At 61.5% G+C, this 20,723-nt stretch overlaps 1 protein-coding gene across 3 annotated transcripts in view; it reads right to left on the reverse strand.

Annotated features, from left to right (window-relative positions):
• TEX264 (testis expressed 264, ER-phagy receptor) overlaps window positions 1-20,723 on the reverse strand; it is a 106,521-nt gene that overhangs the window by 63,882 nt on the left and 21,916 nt on the right. For all 3 annotated transcript variants that reach the window (XM_075939470.2, XM_075939471.2, XM_075939472.2), the window contains exon 4: window positions 11,910-12,131. In XM_075939470.2, the coding sequence (XP_075795585.1) occupies window positions 11,910-12,131 (222 nt within the window). The remainder of the gene's footprint in view (window positions 1-11,909; window positions 12,132-20,723) is intronic.

Consider the following 20,723-nt stretch of genomic DNA (forward strand, 5'->3'; position numbering starts at 1 on the left):
GAAACAGCCTCTTGCCACGCAGTGTGGGCTGGACTCACCGGGGACGCGGAGGAGCCTGGGAAAACGTACGTGGATGAGAAGGAACAGCCGTGACCCCAATGTCCCCTGCTGTTTCCACGCTCTTCCAGGTCGTCTTCACGGCATCAGAACGTGCCACCTTTACACCGGTCAGTAACAATCACCTGAGCCTTGCGGGGGGTAGGAGAGAGGACTTCCCTGACCGCAGGGCACCAGCATGTCCCAGCAGTTGGAGGGAGCCAAGACTCCTGGAAGGAGCGCGTCGTAGCAGTAAGGCACAGAACTGCTAGGTTCTGGCCCCCATTCTGCGGCAGATCAGCATGTGACCTTAGATGGAACATTTAGTTCTTCAACATGTGGGTAAACTGAGGCACGGAGCAGCTATCTTGCTTGCCAGGCGTATTGTGACTGGTCATACAGTGCTTCCATAGAGTGTGCTCGAAAGTGCAAGGTGCTCTTTATTCAGACTTCTCAAGAAAAATCTCCGATTACACTCCAGCTTTGACCTGTGGGGTAGTGGCTGGGTGAAGCGGGTTTGACTTCCTGAACTTTAGTTTTTATGAAAACCAAGGGCCATGTTTGAAGCCTGGCAGTCAGAGGGGCACAATTTCTTCGGAGCGCCCCTCCGCAGCCCCGCTCTGTCGAATACAAGTCACCACAAATACCGGGTCATCTTCCCCGTCGGTGACCTGTGTATCTGGGCTTGGAGACACGTACCCCCAGCAATCTGCTCCCCCGGGCCCTCCCGACAGGGTGAGCCAGCCTCCTCCCCGATAGTGGTATCGCAGCTCCCTGTCCCTCCACCGGGTGCGCTTCCAAACCCCAGCACGGTTCGGTTCTTTCATTAGGGGAGCAAGAATGAACAGATTTGAGACCAAACTAGTGAAACGGCTGCTCCGCCACCCCTAACGAGCCGCCTATTTGTAGGAAACAAATGACAAATTGTGAAGGTGCCAAAAACCCTGCATCTGGGGGAAGGGGGAAAACATCTGATCTATTTCAATTAACGGTGTGAGACTGGCAACGTCAGCACTAAAATAGACGGTGCAAATGAGACAGCCGGCTGAAATACTTACCGAGGCCAAAATGACTCAAGCCGAGAGGCAGGCCCTGAACTGGACTTGGATTCTATTGCTGCCTTTGCTGCTTACAATGGAGACCCAGGGAAAGTCACTACACCCGTGCCTCAGTTTCCCTAGCTAGCAAATGAGGGTAATTCTATGGCCCTCTCTTTAGAAAGTGCTCTGATCTCCTATGAAGAGAAAAGTACAGCTGCTGTTATTATTCACAGGAACGTAAGACCGTTTCCATGCCGGACGTTTTCCCTGGACGGTGGGAGATTTTCCAGTTGTGCATGTGCAAAAGAGCTAACTAGTTGTGCAACTGGTGATTTGCACATGCACTGCCAGGACAGCATGTGCCATCGCGGCACTGGCACGTGCCAAAGCACGCACAGCCTTCTGAGAGCCTGGTCCCTGGGGTCCCTGTCTTTATGCTAATTCCCAAACCCCAGCTCTGACAGCTTGCGAGGCTGTCAGCACTGGTCTCGTCCCTGCTATCGATGCCTCGTCAGACAAGTCAAATCCTCTCCTGCTCTCCAGGGCTTTCTCCCCTGCTCGTATTGATGCGTGAAGATTCTCTCGACTAGCGGTGGGGGTGGGTGGGGGGGGGCACATTCTCCAGCTCTTCCTCCGCAGCCGGCAGGCTGGTAATAGAGCGGGCTTTGGAAGAACTGCAGAGAAATACATTTGGGCCCAGAACAAGGACCACCTGGATAGCAAGGAACTTCACATGTTGCACTTTTATAGCACTTTCTATCGGAAGCACCGTAGGGACAGTCACAATACGCCTGGGAAACATGACGACAACTGCTCTGTGCCTCAGTTTACCCATGTGTTGAAGAACTAAGAGCTTCACCGGCCTCTGAACACCAGGCCAAACCTAATGCCGCCGCGAGCCAGCAGCCCCCCCGAGCGCTGTGCCAGCCCAATGCCACCACAGTCTGCCTGGCCCGACTCTGGGCCCAGCACCAGCTCCCTCTACCCTCTCCACGTCTCTGCTCGCTCCCCCGCCCCCAGGAGGAGGGACACGGTGAGCAGCGGGGACCTTTGGGGTGGGGGATGGAGTGGAGGCGGCAGGGGGGTTTTTGGGGAAGGGGGGCATGCTCCCACCCCCCGGCAGTGGGTCGGTGCCGGCGCTAAGGGCAGCACTGTCTCCCCCAGCCTATCACACCCGCCGCCCACCAGGAGAGACCCTACCGCCCACCCGAGATGCGAGTGTCAACAAAACTAGAGGCAGCTGCTCTGGCATCTGGACCAGGCTGATTCTGTAACTAGGGGTCTAGGTCAGGTTGGTTTCATGATCGGCCACTTTGGGGTGGCCTGTAGGCTTCCCGGCCACACCCAATTCAACACGCAGCCGGCTAACGCTCCCTGCTCGCACCAGACTCCCTGCTCGAGCTGACAAACCCCACAGGGGTAGCTCAATCCGGTGCCTCCCAGAACTCCGGCAGTTCCCAGATAACCAGTTCGGTACTGCACATTCCAGAGCCAGCGCTATCCCTGATGAACTCATCAGGAGCTTATGCCAGGGCTACCTTTGACCCCCGTGCCGCCGAATTCCTGAATCAGCGTCCTAGGAGAAAGAGAATTTCTCTCCGCCCTTCTCGTGTTGTGCCACATCACGGTCATCACCACCAACCAGCATGATCCACGAATCGTTGGGAACCCTACAACACCCCAGGTGACCCCCAAGCAATCACTCTTCCAAAGAGTCTCAGAAGAACCAGTAGCAAGCCCTGGGCTCAGACCAAGGTGGCTTTGTTACACCTCGCTACTAAGCAGGAAGGGCACAAATCAAAGATGTTTTGTGTTTAAACGAGATGATTTTGAGGTTGCGATTTAAATTCAAGATTTTTCTTTTTTTTTTAAATACATCTGTTGAAAATGCAATCTGAACTGAGCAGAAAAATATGTTCAGGACGGAGCTATCAGACTCTCTTAAAACAGCATGTTATATTGAAAACATGCCGAATCCATGAGCTTCTATGGAAAATGCAGCGTTAAAGGCTGCTTTTCTATATAAAGAAAGAATCGGGAGGGGGGAGATATCTAGCTTTTGAAGTCAAGCTTAAGTATGGTGCAAGAGCTTACGTTCCATATTAAAGGTGTCTTTGATTTAATAAAAATACATTTGATATGCTGTTGTGTGGGTTTACATTAAATTCCATTTTGTTACTCTCCTAACATAGCTTGGCTCAAATCATGAGCAAAATGTAAATGCTCTAGAAAAAAGAAGCAAGCTATCAGTCACCATTTTAACACGCTCAAATATACAGGTCATAAGAATCGGATAATAGCAAGCCATAAAATTGCTGAAATACCTGTATATAGTTATAGTGTAGCCTTCTAGGTAAAAACGAGGTACCAAATGCAGGGCAAAGCTTCTATTCAGTTGTAAATCAACATGGTTCAATGCTTATATAAACCATTGAGAATGCACCTTTCTTTAGAAAATAACCGAAGCAAAAAGGGGTAAGTTGAGTCAAATCACGGATTTAAATCAAGGCTTTTGGACTGATGATTTAAACTGCCTTGATTTTAATCAATCTACCTTGCTACTGAAGAATGCCTGGTATTCTAGCATGGATTTACCACTGGATTCTCCCCTGCTTACCTGAGCCGTGAACGTGTTACAATGGAGGGGGAGTGATCTGCAGTGGACAGTGCTGGAATTCCAGGGTCACTTTTTCCAAAAAGGCTGGAACAATTTAAGAGCTCAAATACCAGTTTCAAGATTCCCCCTTAGATGCCTCAGGGAACGTCTTCACTTCCGGCTGGATCCACGAGAAGAGTAGGCGGAGCCAACGGGAGAACGTCAACCGGCGATGTACCGCGTACCAGCTTACCGCGATTCACATGGCTGGAGCTGCGGAACTTAGGTCGACAGCTCCCAGACCTTTCAGTCCATGGGACTAAGCGTTCCAAGTCACTTACGAAAATGGGACACGGGTGCTTTTGAGGATCCCAAAAGCCTCCTCCCAGTGGGACAGAGCGGCTCAGGACATGTTCTGCGCCCCAGACCAGGGCTACAGTGTCACCAAGGCGGGGGGAGTGACGGGGACCCGCACCCCATCCGCAGCCAGACATGACTCTCAGGCAGCAGGTAGAACAGGTTTATAAGTTGACAAGGATACAGCAAGAAGCAGCCTTTTCAGCACAGGAAGCAGAAGCAGTCAGTCCAGTCCATCTTGAGGAGAGGGGGCCCAGAGCCAAGGGCCCCAACCCCGTTCCCTGCATCCCAAGCCAGTGAGACGAACTCCCCAGTCAGGCTGTCCCATCTCTGGCCTTGGTCCTGCTTCCCGGGGTAAAAGATGTCACCTGGTCCTACCCCCTCCCAGGCTCAGGTTACAGAAAGCATCGGCCATCATGTACGTGGAGAAGGCTGTCGCCCCAAAATTCCCATCCCCATCTTGTTACTGGTGCAGTGCCTGTGGAAACTGAGGCACGCACACAGGGCTGATACAGGATAGCAGAAATCACATGCAACATAAAGCGCACAGAGCGCAAACAATCCCCACATCGGCACAGTACAAGCGCAACCGCCCTGGGAGACCAACACTGCTGACCCCACGAGAAGAGCCTCTCCCACCCCAGTTCGCCAGCGTGCCTTGCTTAATCGATTCCCGGCTACTGGAGGGGCCGGGTACCCGGAGGCCACTGGGGCTCTGCCTGGGGACACCCCAGTTTGGTCTCGGAGGGCTGCGGTACTTGGGTCTAGCTGTGCGCGTAGTGCCGGGCTGCTGGCCTGATGAGCTGGTGGTCTCTTCCGACAATGACTCACTCCGGAGTCCGCCGAGACCCCAGAGCACAGGTTTTATGACCCCACCCGGCCTCCATCCTCTGTTGAGACTTGTAACAAACGGGGCCAGGTTGAGCCACCTGTAACGGGGACACCTGTCCACACAGAAGCGGCCGGGAACTAGGACATACCCAGCTGAGAGCTGTCCAGCCCAGACGGCCGGCCCTGCGTGGATGCAATTAAATGCCTCACCGGCTGCCCACGGGGCAGAGCTTCCAATGGAAAGTTGGGACGTGGGAGACTTGTGGGCCCAGGCCAATGCAGCCAGCCACGGAGGGCTCATTAAACCCCCGCCAGGAACCCTGCGCCCTGCAGTGGCAGGAGGTGAGAGTTTAATAACCCGCTCGCAGAGCCGTTAGACCGGCTCGTCCTGGGAGCGTGCTTCAGAGGAGCGGTCATTTGCATTCTGCGACCTGCTGCTGCGGGGACGGCCAGCCAGCGCGAGCACGCCGGAGCCGCCGGGATCGGTCTGTGCCACTCTCCAGCGTGCACGTCCCCCGGCCACCTCGACGTCTCGCGGCAGCTGTGCACCTCGCGCTGCGTTAACCCTGGCTCGGCTTGCCCTGCCCCGCGCTCGGCGCCAGGGACGGGCCCAGGACAAGCAGTGCAAAGTCGGAGAGAAAACCTCTGTTAGCGCTGCTAGGAGTTCGGGGGGCGGGCTGGGAGTCGGCTAGTCCCGGCTCTGCCACTGCAGCACTGCGCGGCCATGGGCATGGCACTTCACTTCCCTGGCCCTCGGTGGGAACCACCTGCCTTGCAGGAGGGAGAGGTGCTGGGAGGTGTAACCCATCCAATTCCATAAGCTGTTCATGGCACAGACGGCACTAAGTAACGGAGATGCAGCTGGAAAAACACTTAGCAAGTGGGTGCAGCTGTTCTCAGGCATACGTGGCTCACATGCAGGTGGTCTCTGAGATGGACGCGCCTGCCTCCAGCCCTTGGACTGGCTGCTACTAGATCCCCCACTGCTCCGATGAGGGAACGTACACCGGGCTCCCCTCGAGGCGCGTCTCAGGAGGGGGAACAGGGAGGCCGGGCTGCGCCGCGTCTTTGGGAGCAGCCACCCCATGAACACGGCAAGGGGCTGGACACGAACTGCGGGGTGCAGCCCACTGAAAGCATGTAACAGAGCCCAGGCCAGCCTCCCCCCGCAAGCTCCGCTCCGGTCCCCCCTGCAGCCCCACCCGTCCTGTCCCCAGCGCGACTCCAGTCCCTGCCCCACCCCTACCCTTGCCCCAGACTCGGTGCTGGCTGCAGCTTCATTTCCAGCCGTGTTGGGAGCAGAGACGCAGCCCGGCTGGGGCTCCGCTCCCTCCCCTGCTGCGGCTCCAGCCCCGACCCAAACTTAGCCCAGCTGCAGCCCCCGTAACAGGCAGCGGCCACGAGCCTAGCCCTGGCTCTGGGAGGCAGAGACAGGGGTGGCAGGACCCTCAAGCGTCTGGGGACCACTGCTCGCTGGGTCAAGGTTGGGCTGTGCGGCCTAGGGGGCGGGGAGCTGCCCCATGGCAGGCCCAGACACAGAGAAGGGGCCTGCCAGCAAGTGTCGCGCTCACTACGGCCGCGTTTCTCCCGTCTCCTTCCCCCCGCCCCCCTCATCCCACTCCCCATGGCTCTTGCCCACCCTCCTCACAGGCCGGGCTGTGAAGGCCCCTCCCAGCAAGGACTCCGCTGGGTCGGCCCTGCCGCCTTCCCTCTCCACAGCCAGCGGCGGCTGCCTCCCAGCCCTTTGATGCCTCTTCTCCCGGCTCATCCCACGGCGCGGCTCCCGCAGGGCTCCCGCACTCAGCTCGCCTGCCCCGCGCCGCTCATTAGGCGCCGCTCTCCAAACCCGCCGCCGCCGAACGCTCTCGCCTGCGCCGCGGGTGCTTCAAGGGACTGGGGGGGGGGGGAGCTCTTTGGAGATGCTGTCTCCATGGCAACGCCAATTCCCCTCAGAAAGGGCGCCCAGGTCACCTGTTTGCTGGAGAGTTTCTGGCTTGATCTGCCCCCCCCCCCCCCACTCACAGGTGTCGGGGAGCAGGGAGCACTGGGGGGACAGGTTAACTCCCCTCGGCGTTCAGGGCTGGGGGACTCCAGTTTCCCCCGGCCTCCGAGGCCCAGAGACACCTCCTGGAGCCTGGGCCAGGGCGCAGAGCGAGGGGCTCGCCCATGGGGGCGGGGGCAGGCTCAGGAGGAAAAGGAGCGGAGTGGTGCCTGGCCGGCGTCCGGTCCCTGCTCGCTGCAAACCACCGGCTGCTTTCCACGGGCAGCAGAGTCTGCTCAACACTCCCCCCGCGCCCCCCAGGCTGCAGGGCAGGCCCTAGGGGCACTGACAGGGCTGGGGAGGAATCAGGGCTGGAAGAGCAAAGGGGCTGCAAAGCAGGGGGCACTGGCAGAGCTGTGGAGCAACGGGGACACGGGCGGGGTGGGAGGGGCACCGGCATGGCAGGGGACAGGGCGGGGAGGGAGGGAACAGCAGGGGACACGGTCGGGGAAGGAGGGGCACCGGCACGGCGGGGGACACGGGCGGGGTGGGAGGGGCACCGGCATGGCGGGGGACAGGGCGGGGAGGGAGGGAACAGTAGGGGACACGGTCGGAGAAGGAGGGACACCGGCACGGCGGGGGACAGGGGCGGGGAGGGAAGGGCACCGGCACGGCGGGGGACACGGGCGGGGTGGGAGGGGCACCGGCATGGCAGGGGACAGGGCGGGGAGGGAGGGAACAGTAGGGGACACGGTCGGAGAAGGAGGGACACCGGCACAGCGGGGGACAGGGGCGGGGAGGGAAGGGCACCGGCACGGCAGGGGACAGGAGCAGGGAGGGAAGGGCACCGGCACGGCGGGGGACATGGTCGGAGAAGGAGGGACACTGGCACGGCGGGGGACAGGGGCGGGGAGGGAGAGGTACAGTGGGGGACAGGGGCGGGGAAGGAAGGGCACCGGCACGGCGGGGGACAGAGGCGGGGAGGGAGGGGCACCGGCACGGCGGGGGACAGAGGCGGGGAGGGAGGGGCACGGCGGGGGACAGGGGCGGGGAGGGAAGGGCACCGGCACGGCGGGGGACAGAGGCGGGGAGGGAGGGGCACGGCGGGGGACAGGGGCGGGGAGGGAGAGGCACCGGCACGGCGGGGGACAGGGGCGGGGAGGGAGGGGCACCGGCACAGCCAGAACTGGACTAGCAGGGTGGACAGCGCTGCAGGCTGGCAGTCATGGGCGTTGGCACAACTAGGTATGAAGCTGGCCTGGGTTTGCTTAGACCACACCTGGATCTAAGCCCTGGAAGAGCCAAAGAGCCAATGTGCCCCCCCACCCCATCAGCACCTCCAGGCTAAGGGTGGGACCTGCTCCCAGTGGATCGCCCTCCTGGACAGGGCGCAGCGAAAGTGCCAAACAGGGTGGAACAGGCTCAGGCTGGTCTTAAATTCTCCGAAAGCAGCAGGTTTGCTCCTGCCCAATGGCTCATGGCCTGTTGCCAGGACAACCCCCGCCGTGCCCGGCCTCCCCAGTTCTCCTTAGAGGCACTGACCGACTCCCACCGCCGACAGGCTCAGACCAGGACCGAGACCCACTGCCCACCTTAACTGGTGCTCCCCACTTCAGATCCTGCCGGGGCCGGGCTCCGGCAGAGCCAGGCGCCCACGTGAGTCGGGGGCACATTGGCTCGAGCGCAGCCAGCCCTGCCTTGCCGATTCAAAGGCGACCGTCTAGCGGCGGACGAGCGCCTGTTCTCCATTCGCTTTGAACACCCGAGATCCCTAGATGTCGGGGCTTCTTTTAACAGAAAGGCAGCTCTCATTAAAAAGCTGCCAGGTGTTCCCAGCACAATCTGCGGCTCTTTTTAGCTCTAATGATTTCATCTCTCGGGTGACAGATGCGCTCTCCAGGACCTTTCCTGGAGCAAGGCAGCGTCAGCTCTGCACCACCGAGCACTGCGGTCACAAACCTGATGCTCTCCCAGCCCCCCCGCCCTCTGTCATCCCGACAACCTGCCCTCGGGCTGGCAGACTCACCCAGGGGAACCGCCTCATGGCACGAACCACATTCTGCTACCCCCGGCACCAAGCGACCCACCTCCTCCCCCGCTCTGCACAGCCGAGGGCCAAGCTGCGAGGGGAGGAAGAGGGCACAGACCTGGGAACGGCCCGGATCTCCAGATCCTCTGCCATAACCCAGAACCCATCCTTCTGGGCCTGCACTGTGCCCCCGCCCGCCGCTGGCTTCCCTCGGGACCTGCTCAAGCACAGAAGAGGCTGGCCCCCCGGGCCCAATGGAGGACTCCAGCAGCACGGCGGAGGAGGAAGATATTTCTGGTCCCACTGGGCTGGGATCCGCGCCAGGCACGGGAGGTTATAAATAGCTGCTTCCATATGAACGGATGGAAATGTTGGCGTTGGATGGGCGGGCGCCACACTTGCGCCTCCCTTCAGAGCCAGCTCCAAACCCTGGGGCCGGAGACTGGGGCTTTCCTGGGCATCTCCATCTGTCCACATCACGAAGCCACCAATGTAACGAGCCACGACGGACCACTGCTGCTCCAGAGGGGGCCCGTATGCCAGCCGAGTCCCCACGCTGCGCTGATTCGATAGGCACGCACTGGGAATGAGGCCTCCTGGGGCGTGCCTCCATTGCTGTGTTATGCAACAAAACAACACTCAGCCTAAGTTTCTCCCCCAGCTTGGGGAGTCCTGGGGGCTTCTGGGTGGGGCCGCTACCACTGCAGACCCCACATCTCTCTCCAAACACTCCCCCCTTTTATACACCTTTGTGTGGGGTGCCTGCCCCAAGATGGGCTTGAGTCCTAGGGAGGCTGCACAGGAGACAGCCAATCAGGAAAGGTCTATGAGGAGCAGCTGATCGGGGCCCTCCTGGCCCACATAAGAAGCACTGCAGAGCAAAGCAGCTTCAGTCACTCCCTGGAGCTTGAGGAGGGAGCACTGGGTGTCCTACAGGCCGAAGGCAGCCAATACTCTGGCCAGAGCAGCGCTGTGGGCTGAGATTGTGGAACTAAAGGACAGCCATCCCACCGAAAGCTCTCAGCTTCAGCCTCCTGAGGCAAGGACAAAGAAGGGGCTGAGACTATGGGGAAGTGGTTCACGGAGCTCTACAAAGGAGCTGGAGGGGATGCTGCAAGTGGTGGCCACATACAGGGTCTCTGGGCCAGGACCCGGAGCAGTAGGCAGGGCCCCCGCCCCGCACCTATTGCCACTGGTGAAGTGGTGAAACTCTGGACTGCAGTCGCCACTGAGGGACATGGCTGGACAGACATTGCGGAGTCACCAGGATGGGGGAATGGCCGGAGGGCTGGGTCACTGGAGAGGATGCCATGGTCTTGGGAGTGAAATGGGTTCCAGAGCCGAAGGGATGACAGCAAGATACCCCCAGAAGAGGGCGCCCTGGTGAGATGAGCTAATCCCCATGACAGCCTCCAGGAGGCACTGGCATGGTGAGTTGTACTCCCTCCCAGCTTTGACAGGACTTCTGAAGGCCCAACAGGTCTAGCAGCCAGCGGGAGTCAGCAGAATAGCCCTGCATCTACCTCCAGGGTCTTACCATTCCCCTGTGTGTCCCAAGACCCAGGCCTGAAATCAGGAGGGCTGCAGGTCACAGTTGAGAGGCATTAGCAGATCGGGCAGGAGAGGACTGGACTTGCCGGAGGGGCTGCAAGTCGAAGCCAAGGTGCCCTGGCACACATGGGGGATGGCAGCAGGAACGGAAGCGGAGGGGTGCTGCAAATCAGGCCCGCGTCGCAGCCCCAGAGCTCCGGGCGTGCACTCTTGCACGGAATCACTCTCGTCCCAGCCAGTCCTAGCCAGAGGTGACCCCCTCGCCGCAACATTTTGAGACGAAAACGCCTGAACGTTCCCCTCCCTTCAGGGTCAGAGCCCCAGGGGCCTGCGCTCGGGTCTCAGCCTAGCCCGCAAAGCTCCACTTCCGGGCACGTTTTCTTTGCCAGGTGCAAGATCCCTCTCCCAGGGCCAAGATCCACTCGGCTCCGCTCCCCCGTCCCAGACGGGTGACAGGAACCTCTGCTCCCTGGACGGGGGGGGGCTGGAACCCAGAGCAGCCTGCGATGGAATCTGCCAGGAACAGCCCGGGCATATGCAGAGAGGGGAAGGGTCTCCAGCTGACAGCTACAGGAGACTGTACAGGAGGAGGTCTTGGGCTGGGGCGGATGCGGCGGCGGCGGCGGCAGCTGAGGGCTTTCGGTGGCATGGCTGGGCAATGCAGCTTGGCAAGAACACATGAAAGCAAATGGAATGGAGCAGACGACCTGGGTTAAAGGGTTACACGCACATCCCGTATCACCAGTCTAACCCAGGAGAGCTGAATAAGAGCAGAGGACCAGCCAGATTGGGTCAGACCAACGGTCCAGCTAACCCGGTACCCTGTCTGCCGACAGCAGGGAATGAACAGAACAGGCAATTGCTGAGTGGTCCACCCCATCACCCCTGCTCAGCTTCTAACAGTCAGAGGCTCAGGACACCTGGAACATAGAGTTGCATCTCCCCCATCCTGGCGTACAGTCACTAATGGAGCTGCCCTCCATAGTGACACCCACCTTCCAGAGAAAGGAGGAGCTAAAATGCAAATAATTCCACCAGCCTCATTCTGGGCATTATTGGCGTATAGAGCCCGGCCAGAGCCAGGGCACCCCCAGGCTGGAGCAATAATTCTAGGACGCTCTGAGCCACACTCCTCAAAGCCCAAACTACCTGAAGAGAGAGAATTGAAATAGAGAGGTGCACACACAGGTCTGGCACCACCACTTACCTACAGACGCCTGCTTTTAGCAGGAAACCCACTAATCAATGTGTCTGACCGGAGAGAAGAAAGGACGTCAGGCCATGTGGCCGCATGGGAGGACGTCATTATGGGTAAATTACCTGCTGCATCCATAACAGCCAATGGCAGACCAGGCTCAGAGGCCACGTGACCAAATAGGAGGAAGCGGCCAGGCGATAACACATGGCAGCCACAACAGCCAATGGCAGGCGAGGGCGTTGGCTGGGGTGCCATGAAACTGACGCATTCGGCACGGCATGGCCACTCACCTTGATGTAGGTGTCGAGGGCCGGGTGGACCCGGTTCACCGCCAGCTGGATGGAGAAGGGGGTGGTGAAGGGGAAGGTGGCCATGACCACATGGCTGGGTGCCGGGAAGGAAATGATCTTGAAGCCGTACTTCCTGAAGTACCGGACCAGGTCCTCCGAGGGCTTCTCATCACCCTCGCTCAGGATGCAGCCCGCAAGGTAGCGGCATTTCTCAGGCAGCACCTAAGACATGGAGGAAGAACAGGCGGCATCAGAGCTAACAAGCAGCTGAGAAGGAGCCAGGCTACAGTCTCCAGCAAGGTTCCATCGCCGCTCGCCAGACATGGGTAGGTCGGGGAGGGGCTGCTCTGGAAACCCAGCAGCCTGTTCACTCGCCAGGCACTGGAATCACCCCACAGGGCAGAAATAACACACCTGGGGGCTGGGATGCTCCAAGACCCTGCGCCCATACGAGAGGGGGAGGACGACACTGCTCAGGTGAGCTGCCGAGGAATCTCACCCCCAAGCAATAATCTATTTATCCACCAAGGCAGACACACACTCAGACAAAGAGTAGGGGAGTGTGAATTGGTTTATGTAAATTTTATGCAAACCAGATGCAAATTAGCTCCCAGGGCAACCCTCGGTTGGGTAAAGGTGGGGCACGCGGAGGATGTGTCCCTGTGGAGCTGGGCCAATTAGAAGAAGCGGTTTGTTTGTTTTTGCAGCTCTTCTGGGAAGTTGGCGACCTATGAGTCAGCTGCAGACACAGCACTGCACAAACCCGGGCACATGAAAGCCGGCCACCTGGTGCCAGGGAGCACCCCCCCCCCCATTTTACAGGTGGGGAAAACAAGGCCAAGAGGAGAAGGGACAGACCCCCCAGCCATCCAGGGAGCAGAGCAGACTCAGAATTCAGGAGAGCCCAGGTACCGGCCCTACGCCAGGCCGTGTTGCTCTCTCCGAATATGGACTGGGACGGCAGCTTTACCTTCTGTCGAAAGCAGAGGACTCCAAATTCAGGTCTGGATTCTACTCCCAGTGCAATCAATGACCCCCTGCAAGTCGCTTAGCTCCTCTGGGCCTCGGCTTCCCCATTTTCCCACCCACCCCCTTTTGCGAACCTTAGGCCCACAGTGTGCTTGGAGATCTGCACCCGGAAAGCCACAGAAAGGAGCAGGGCATGAGGGGTTCAGTCTCTCCTCTGCGGGAGAGGGCCAGAGCCAGACGGACTAAGCTGCGACGGTACCGAGCGGGGCCCAGTGAGCGAGGCTGGCTATTCATGCCAATGCCAATGAGCGAGTGGTCGCAGCGGCTGCCCCCACCTCCCCCGCCGGCCGGGGACCCGCGGCGCATGCTGGCTTTTCAGGAATCCACGGGTTGAATATTAAAAGAGCCCGGGAGTTCCCAGGGCTGCAGCCAGACCCAGTGCTGCCATCTCCGCTACGTGCTGTGCCTTCGCCAGCCGGCCTGATCTGAGCCCTGGGTAGAGAATTACAGCGGCCTGGGGACGCGGGAAAAGGCACTTTCCATACGTCCCAGATCCAGACCCAAAGGCCAGGGCATGTTACTGGCCCGGGGAAAGTCAGCTGGCGAATGAGTTTAAGTGGCCGGGTGATGCCGCTTGCAGAAATCTGGCATGGGGTGGAGGGGGTTGAGACCTGGGGCAGGAGACTGGGGTTCAGAGTCTGGGAGGGGGGCTGGGCGCAGGAGAGGGGTTGTGACCCGTACGAGGGGGGTGCAGGATCTGGGAAGGGGTTGTCACCTGGAGCAGGCATCCAGGAGGGGGTGCAGAGTCTGGGAGGGGATAGAGGTGCGGAGGGGGGGGGGGCAGATGGTTGTGGGGAGGGAGAGGCTGGGGTGCCAGAGGCAGGCGCTAGCTGGGAGGTGCTTCCCTTGGCAGCTCCCAGCCAGCAGCCCAGCAGGTTCCTCAGCCAGGGACTCTGCTTACCCTGCCCCGCAGGCTGCTCAGAGCAGCTGGCTACAAGGACCATGTGCTTCTCTGAAAGCCGCAAGCCGGGAGGGGCAGGGGGTACTTAGCACACTGCCTGTCCTGCTAACAGGCTGCTCCCATTGGCTGGAAACAGAAGATGGGCTGCTCCCATTGGCTCACAGAAGCACATGGCCCCCACAGCTGGATCTGGTGGCTTGGCAGGCCAAATTCATCCCGCAGGCTCTATTTTGCCTTGATCTAGGAGCACTGAAGAGGCAGCGGGCTGGACTCCTGTTTGTTGCTGTGTCTGCCTCCTGCCTGCCACGCAGGCCAACGCGGGAAAGCCATGCAGGACAGGGCACCCTTCCCGACCAGCTCTTGCCTCAGACCCAGAGCACACGCTGTGCAGAGTCCAAACCCCCCCCTCTTCTCGGGGCTCAGCAGCCCTGCCAAAGAAATTAACCATAGCACCGAAACGCTCAGCTCACGCCCTCTCCCCCCACCTCGGCTGCTCGAGGAGTTCCTCGCGTAGCACCGCTCAGCCCACGCCCCGGATCCTCCCTCTCTTGCCAGTCGCAATAGAGCGCACGAGCCCAAGCCACTTTCTCCTTCCACAGCACGATCCACGACTGCTCACAGGGTGGCACATTTCAGAGACACACTCAGCCTGACACATGCAGCACTTCTACTAGCAACAGACGTCTGATGGAGAAATGAACCTAGCCCACGGCCTTCCTGCCTCTACTTCCTCCGGGCTGCAGCTGGCGGAGTTTGTCCTCCAGCTGCTAACACAGATCACACGCCGAACAGCCCCACATCACTCTGCAGAGCTCAAAGAAACGGTGCGCCAGTGGGACCAAGCAAGGAGCAGAACCACGCCATCGATTTCCAGACGGGGAGGGGGCAGCAGCCATGAAGACATGCCAAGACATGCCCTCCGAAAGGAAGAAACCCTAGGATAACGGCTCCCCTAAGTATTAGAACCCTCCCGTTCACAGATGAAGAAACTGAGGCAGCGAGCGGCGAGTCAGCGGTGGACCTGTGAACGGAACGCCAGCCTTCTGCCACGAGCCCAGCCTGCCGGCTTCCCCGCTGCTGGCTGCTGCTGAACATGCAGATCCAGGCGTGGAGGAACGATTTGCCACAGAGTCGTGCTCAAGGGCCCAGACGGACACACCGTTTACTTCTCCCCGTGGCGCTTCCCTGGCACTCATCTCTGCACCTGGGCCTCTTCCCGCCTGGATCACGTTTCCCCTCTGGCCGCTGGGATTTCACAGCCGACGTGCTCTGGGACTTGTGGAGCAGAGACCCCCAGGTCTAGTGCTGTAGCCATTGGGCCACCTTGCCTCTCTTCTGGGATCTTCCTGCCTGGAAGGGCTCCGGAAGCCCAGCTCCCCAACGCTCCTGCTGGGGAAGGCAGCCAGCCGAGCCCTTGTCCACCACGAAGTTCGGGGCCACCAGGAGAAGCCTTAACGCAGTACGGGGGGGAGGCGCCTGTTACAATCCAACCCTGCCTGCCAAAGCCCTCGCTCTGTGCTAGAGAAAGCAGAGATCCCGGCTAACCCTGCCGCAGTGTCTGCAAACCAGAACCAGGCAGTGGGGTTCTCGGTCCCTCTCTGGACCCAGGGGACCGCTCCAGGCTCACGCATGCCCGTGGGCACCCAGAGGACAGCCATCAAACTCCTCGGGCCCCCCGAAACCTCCACACGCTGGCCTGTGGCAGGCGGGTTCAGCAGCGCTGGGTGAGATGCCGGAGCGTTGGCCAGTGGGGGAGCGGGTCTACCGAAACGGGCACCGCCAGGCCAGTCGGGACACTGAGCCCTCCCCCGGCTGCCTTGCGGCCCACGAAGGGAGCGGCAGGTCTGAGGCCAGGCCCTCACGTGCCGGCACCCGCATGGCACGACAGCAACGTGCTGGCAGAGCCGGGTACCAGTGGGGAGCCATCACATAGCACCTCCGCCCTGGCGCGTCGCTAAAAATAGACACACGAACAGGCTGCCTCTCGCTTCCTTCCCAGCTGGGAGAAGCAGCCACTTGACTAACCTGCGTGGCGTGCACGGGGGGAGCCCAGCCTCGCCAACGGGCTGCATGCTGCTCCCAGGCCTGGTCTCACCTCACACGCAGGCCAGGCCCCAGCAAAACGCCCCCTCCCCACCTCATGAGCCTCGCCAGGGGGGCAGCAGGGCGGGCGGAACGTGGCTGTCCTGGGAAGTCACGGTCATGGAGATCCACCACCTCCCTGGGCTGGGTTCCCTAGGGGCGGGGTGGAGTCTCCATCCCTAGAGGTTTTAAGTCCCAGCTGGACAAGGCCCTGGCTGGGATGATTGAGTTGGGTTGGTCTTGCTTTGGGCAGGGGGCTGGACTTGCTGCCTCCCAAGGTCTCTTCCAGCCCTAGGGCTCTATGATCTCTGAGGCAGCCTGGCCCATTCCCAGAGGTGGTTTGGCCTGGACCTGGACTCCGTGGGGGCCGGGAGTAGGGCTAAGGAGCCAGGCACTTCCTTCCTAGCCACACCCAGTTGCTGGAAGTCATTGGGCCTGGAAGTCACCAACGGGCAGGTCCCAAGGGCAGGCCCGAAGCCACCAGGAAGGGCTGGGGCTCTTGGCCCGGCACAGAGGAAGTCATTCTTGGTTGCCATGGGTATTTGATCATCCAATAGCAGTGAGGGGCCAAAAGGCTGCGAGCTACCTAGCTGAGTGCAGAGAACGGGGAACGGGAAACGTTCTTCAGAAGGGGAACCCTTCCAAGCTCTTCCAGATTGGTCCTCTGACCTCACAAGAGCAACCCAGAGGTCGGAGGCGAGGCGAACTGTTCCGGGGGTGCTTAGTCCTTGGCCTTTGGGCTGGAGCGGCCAATCCGAAGGGCCAGAGAGGGCGGCCCCACCATGCTGTGCTCACGACGAAGCGTGAACTCCAAAGCACACGTCAACAGAACTGAAGCTCCCCCGAAGACCAAGGAACCAAAGAGCCGGCGAAGCACAGAACTGCTCCCTATCGACAGCCACTGGCTCTCAGGTCCCCGCGCACCCCTCCTGCCCTGCTGCCCACGCTCCGCCTCGTGGTTCCTAGGCCCTGCAGTGGGCGCAGTGGAAGGAAGACAGCATGGGCCGTGGCGGTGGTGCCCATGGTCTGCTGAGAGAGATGCAGAGACAAGGAATTTTCGAAGAAAGCAGAGACTCTGGTTTTCTGCTCTCAGAGAGGTCCCAAAGTGCTCCATGATCCTGGAGTCCACAGACGAGGTCTAAGGTTGTCATTACCACAGAACAGTGGTTTTCGAGGCCTGGTCCGTGGATTCCTGGGGGTCCACAGACTGCGGCTAAGATTCCCGAAGGGGCACTTCCCTAGAACGTTGAAAACCTCTGCCCTGGAGCACTTCCAGGCCGTTTCGTACCCCCGCCACCTCCACGCAACCCCAGAACAAGACCCCTCTCCTAACGAGGGGCTAGCACCGTAACCACGAGAAGCCCGCCGCATCCAGGCTGTTCTCAGAGGCCCACGCTCGGCAATCGCCCTCCAAGGACACAGCCTGTTGGCATTGACCACCGTCAGGGCCACCACCCATGACCCTGGCTGCCCTCCTTCCTGGGCCGAGAGCAGCGGGGTTGAGGCACGAAGGGGGGCGAGGGAGAGGCGCAGTTCTCCGTCCCAGCCAGCCTCCTCCTCGGGAGGCGCCTGCACTGTGGTTAAGGAGCTGGAGTTCTCAAGGTGCGGCGAATTCCCGCGAGGGCCCTTGTCTGCACCTGGACAGATGAGCCAGGAGGCCCCCAAAGAACAATCCACTTAATCATCCTGGGGCCGCGGTTCCTAGAAGCTCGTCGGTTTGACAAATGGCTCCTGCGTGCAGGCAAGAAACGAGGTCGGCAGCGCGAGACAGGCTGGGGGGAAGACGCGCCCAGCAGGGGAAAGTGGGAGGCAGAGACAATGAATCAGACAGAAGGGCCCCGAGGCCTCACCCCCGCAGCTCGCTGTCCATGTGGAGACAGGGCCTTGCCAGCTGCTCTCCGCAGACAGCCACCTGGGGCAACCCTCCGTCAGCTCCCCGACACCCGCCCGTCAGAGCTCAGCCAGCAGCCGTCACAGACACCCGACAGCCCCCCGAGCGGCTGCTCCCCCACCCTGCGTTCTAGCACCGGGCTGCTCGGCCACGAACCGGCTCACTACACAGCCCCCTCAGAGCTGCGCAGCCCCTGCCACTGCCGGAGCCCCTGTGGGCCCCACTCCTTGGCCGCCTGGGGAGACAGAGCAGAGAACTTGGGGGGGGGGGGGGACGCTCATGGATAGGGTTACCGGGTGGCTTAAAAAAATACAGGACACACTTGATCTCAGATGGGGAGGGCAGCCAGGAGGGGAGCAGAGCTGGCCGAGAGCAGGGGTGGAGGGGGAGGAATGGCCAGCGGGAAGCAGGGCTGGTGGGGGAGGGGGCAGCAGGGCTGGCTGGGAGAGATGGGGGGGTGGACTGGCTGGTGGGAAGCAGGGCTGGCGGGGGAGATCAGGAGGAGGAGGAGGGGGGAGAACTGGCCGGTGGGAAGCAGGGCTGGTCGGGGGGAGCGGGGCTGGCCGGGGGAAATGGGGGGGGACTGGCCAGTGGGAAGCAGGGCTGGTCGGCGGGAGCGGGGCTGGCCGGGGGAGATGGACGGGGGGACCGGCTGGCGGGAAGCAGAGCTGGTCGGGGGGAGCGGGGCTGGCCGGGGGAGATGGACGGGGGGGACCGGCTGGCGGGAAGCAGGGCTGGTCGGGGGGAGCGGGGCTGGCCGGGGGAGATGGGGGGGACCGGCCAGTGGGAAGCAGGGCTGGTCGGCGGGAGCGGGGCTGGCCGGGGGAGAAGGACGGGGGGACCGGCTGGCGGGAAGCAGGGCTGGTCGGGGGGAGCGGGGCTGGCCGGGGGAGATGGGGGGGACTGGCCAGTGGGAAGCAGGGCTGGTCGGGGGGAGCGGGGCTGGCCGGGGGAGATGGGGGGGGACTGGCCAGTGGGAAGCAGGGCTGGTCGGCGGGAGCGGGGCTGGCCGGGGGAGATGGACGGGGGGACCGGCTGGCGGGAAGCACGGCTGGTCGGGGGGAGCGGGGCTGGCCGGGGGAGATGGGGGGGACCGGCCAGTGGGAAGCAGGGCTGGTCGGCGGGAGCGGGGCTGGCCGGGGGAGAAGGACGGGGGGACCGGCTGGCGGGAAGCAGGGCTGGTCAGGGGGAGCGGGGCTGGCCGGGGGAGATGGGGGGGGACTGGCCAGTGGGAAGCAGGGCTGGTCGGGGGGAGCGGGGCTGGCCGGGGGAGATGGGGGGGACTGGCCAGTGGGAAGCAGGGCTGGTCGGCGGGAGCGGGGCTGGCCGGGGGAGATGGACGGGGGGACCGGCTGGCGGGAAGCAGGGCTGGTCGGGGGGAGCGGGGCTGGCCGGGGGAGATGGGGGGGACTGGCCAGTGGGAAGCAGGGCTGGTCGGGGGGAGCGGGGCTGGCCGGGGGAGATGGGGGGGGACGGACTGGCCAGTGGGAAGCAGGGCTGGTCGGCGGGAGCGGGGCTGGCCAGGGGAGATGGGGGGGACTGGCCAGTGGGAAGCAGGGCTGGTCGGGGGGAGCGGGGCTGGCCGGGGGAGAGGGGGGGGGCGACTGGCCAGTGGGAAGCAGGGCTGGTCGGCGGGAGCGGGGCTGGCCGGGGGAGATGGACGGGGGGACCGGCTGGCGGGAAGCAGGGCTGGCCGGGGGAAGCGGGGCTGGCCAGGGGAGATGGGGGAGGACCAGCCCGCAGGAAGCAAGGTTGGCCGGGAGGGGGTCGGGGGGAGCGGGACTGGCCGGGGGAGGAGCGGGGGGGAGAGAATTGGCCGGCGGGGAGCAGGACTGACTCCAGTGCATGCAGATCCTGGGGTGCTGCCCATCCCGCGCACAGTCCCGGCGAAGCACAAGCGCGTCCAGCCTTGGGGATTCCCTCCCGCTCCGGCCCCTGCCCCCCTCGCATAGTTGCATACTGCCTAGCTGGTAGACATGCTCAAGCGGCATGAGCGTGGCTACCAGCCAGGCAGTTCACAACTACGTACCGATACCCCTAATAATTATAAAACTGACCTAATTAGAAAGTACCCGCCATTTTATATGTCCGGTATTTTCTCAATTTGTTTCCCGGACAGAACCCTCCAATACTGGACTGTCTGGTTCAAAACCAGACACCTGGCGACCCTACGCACGGCCTCAGGCTTCGCGGTGGTGCCAAGGACCGGCTAGGCCAGCACACCTGCCACCTGTGTGCCTCCTGCAGGCAACACTGCGTTCACCCTGCGTCGGCAGCAGAGCCAGCATCTGTGCCTTCTTGGGCCCGGGTCCCTCCTTTAACTGCAGTCGGTGAGGGCCCGAGAGCAGAGCCCTGCCAACTCATGCCGCCTCAGGGGCCAAATCTTGCCTGCCTCTGCTCAACTCATTCTGGGGCAGGTAGGGAAAGTGCAAATTAGAGCCGTGGGATACAGCCAGTGTTCCCTGTACGCTGAGTGCTTGGGTGGCCACCCAGGAGAGATCTCAGTCCCACCCAGCAGATTAGCAGAGCGCCCGTGTGTTTTGGCGGGTGGTGCACAGCTGCACAGGCCTTGGTGCACAGAACAAGATTTATTCTGCACACAGAGGGGAAAAAGTGAGAGGGAACATCGGCTTCAGAGCCCCTTTCTGTACAACACAAACGCAGAGAGCTGCTGGGAGGATGGTAATTATGGCCACTCCACCTGCCTTGGGGGGCTCTGTGTGACACGGGCCCCCTGGCAAGAGGCGCGAGTCCAAAGACAAAGAGCTGCGGGGCCGGCCTGGGTGCCCCCTCCTGCATGATGCTGTCAAAGCGGAGGGCCAGCAGGGTGCAGACCTTGGCCTCCCCTAGTTGGCAACCCCCCCCAGCTGCTCTGCTCCGAAGAGGACCCCACCGCACACCGCACGCGTCT

Source organism: Pelodiscus sinensis, chromosome 11, assembly GCF_052426305.1.
Source record: "Pelodiscus sinensis isolate ZL-2025 chromosome 11, ASM5242630v1, whole genome shotgun sequence".
NCBI lineage: Eukaryota > Metazoa > Chordata > Testudines > Trionychidae > Pelodiscus > Pelodiscus sinensis.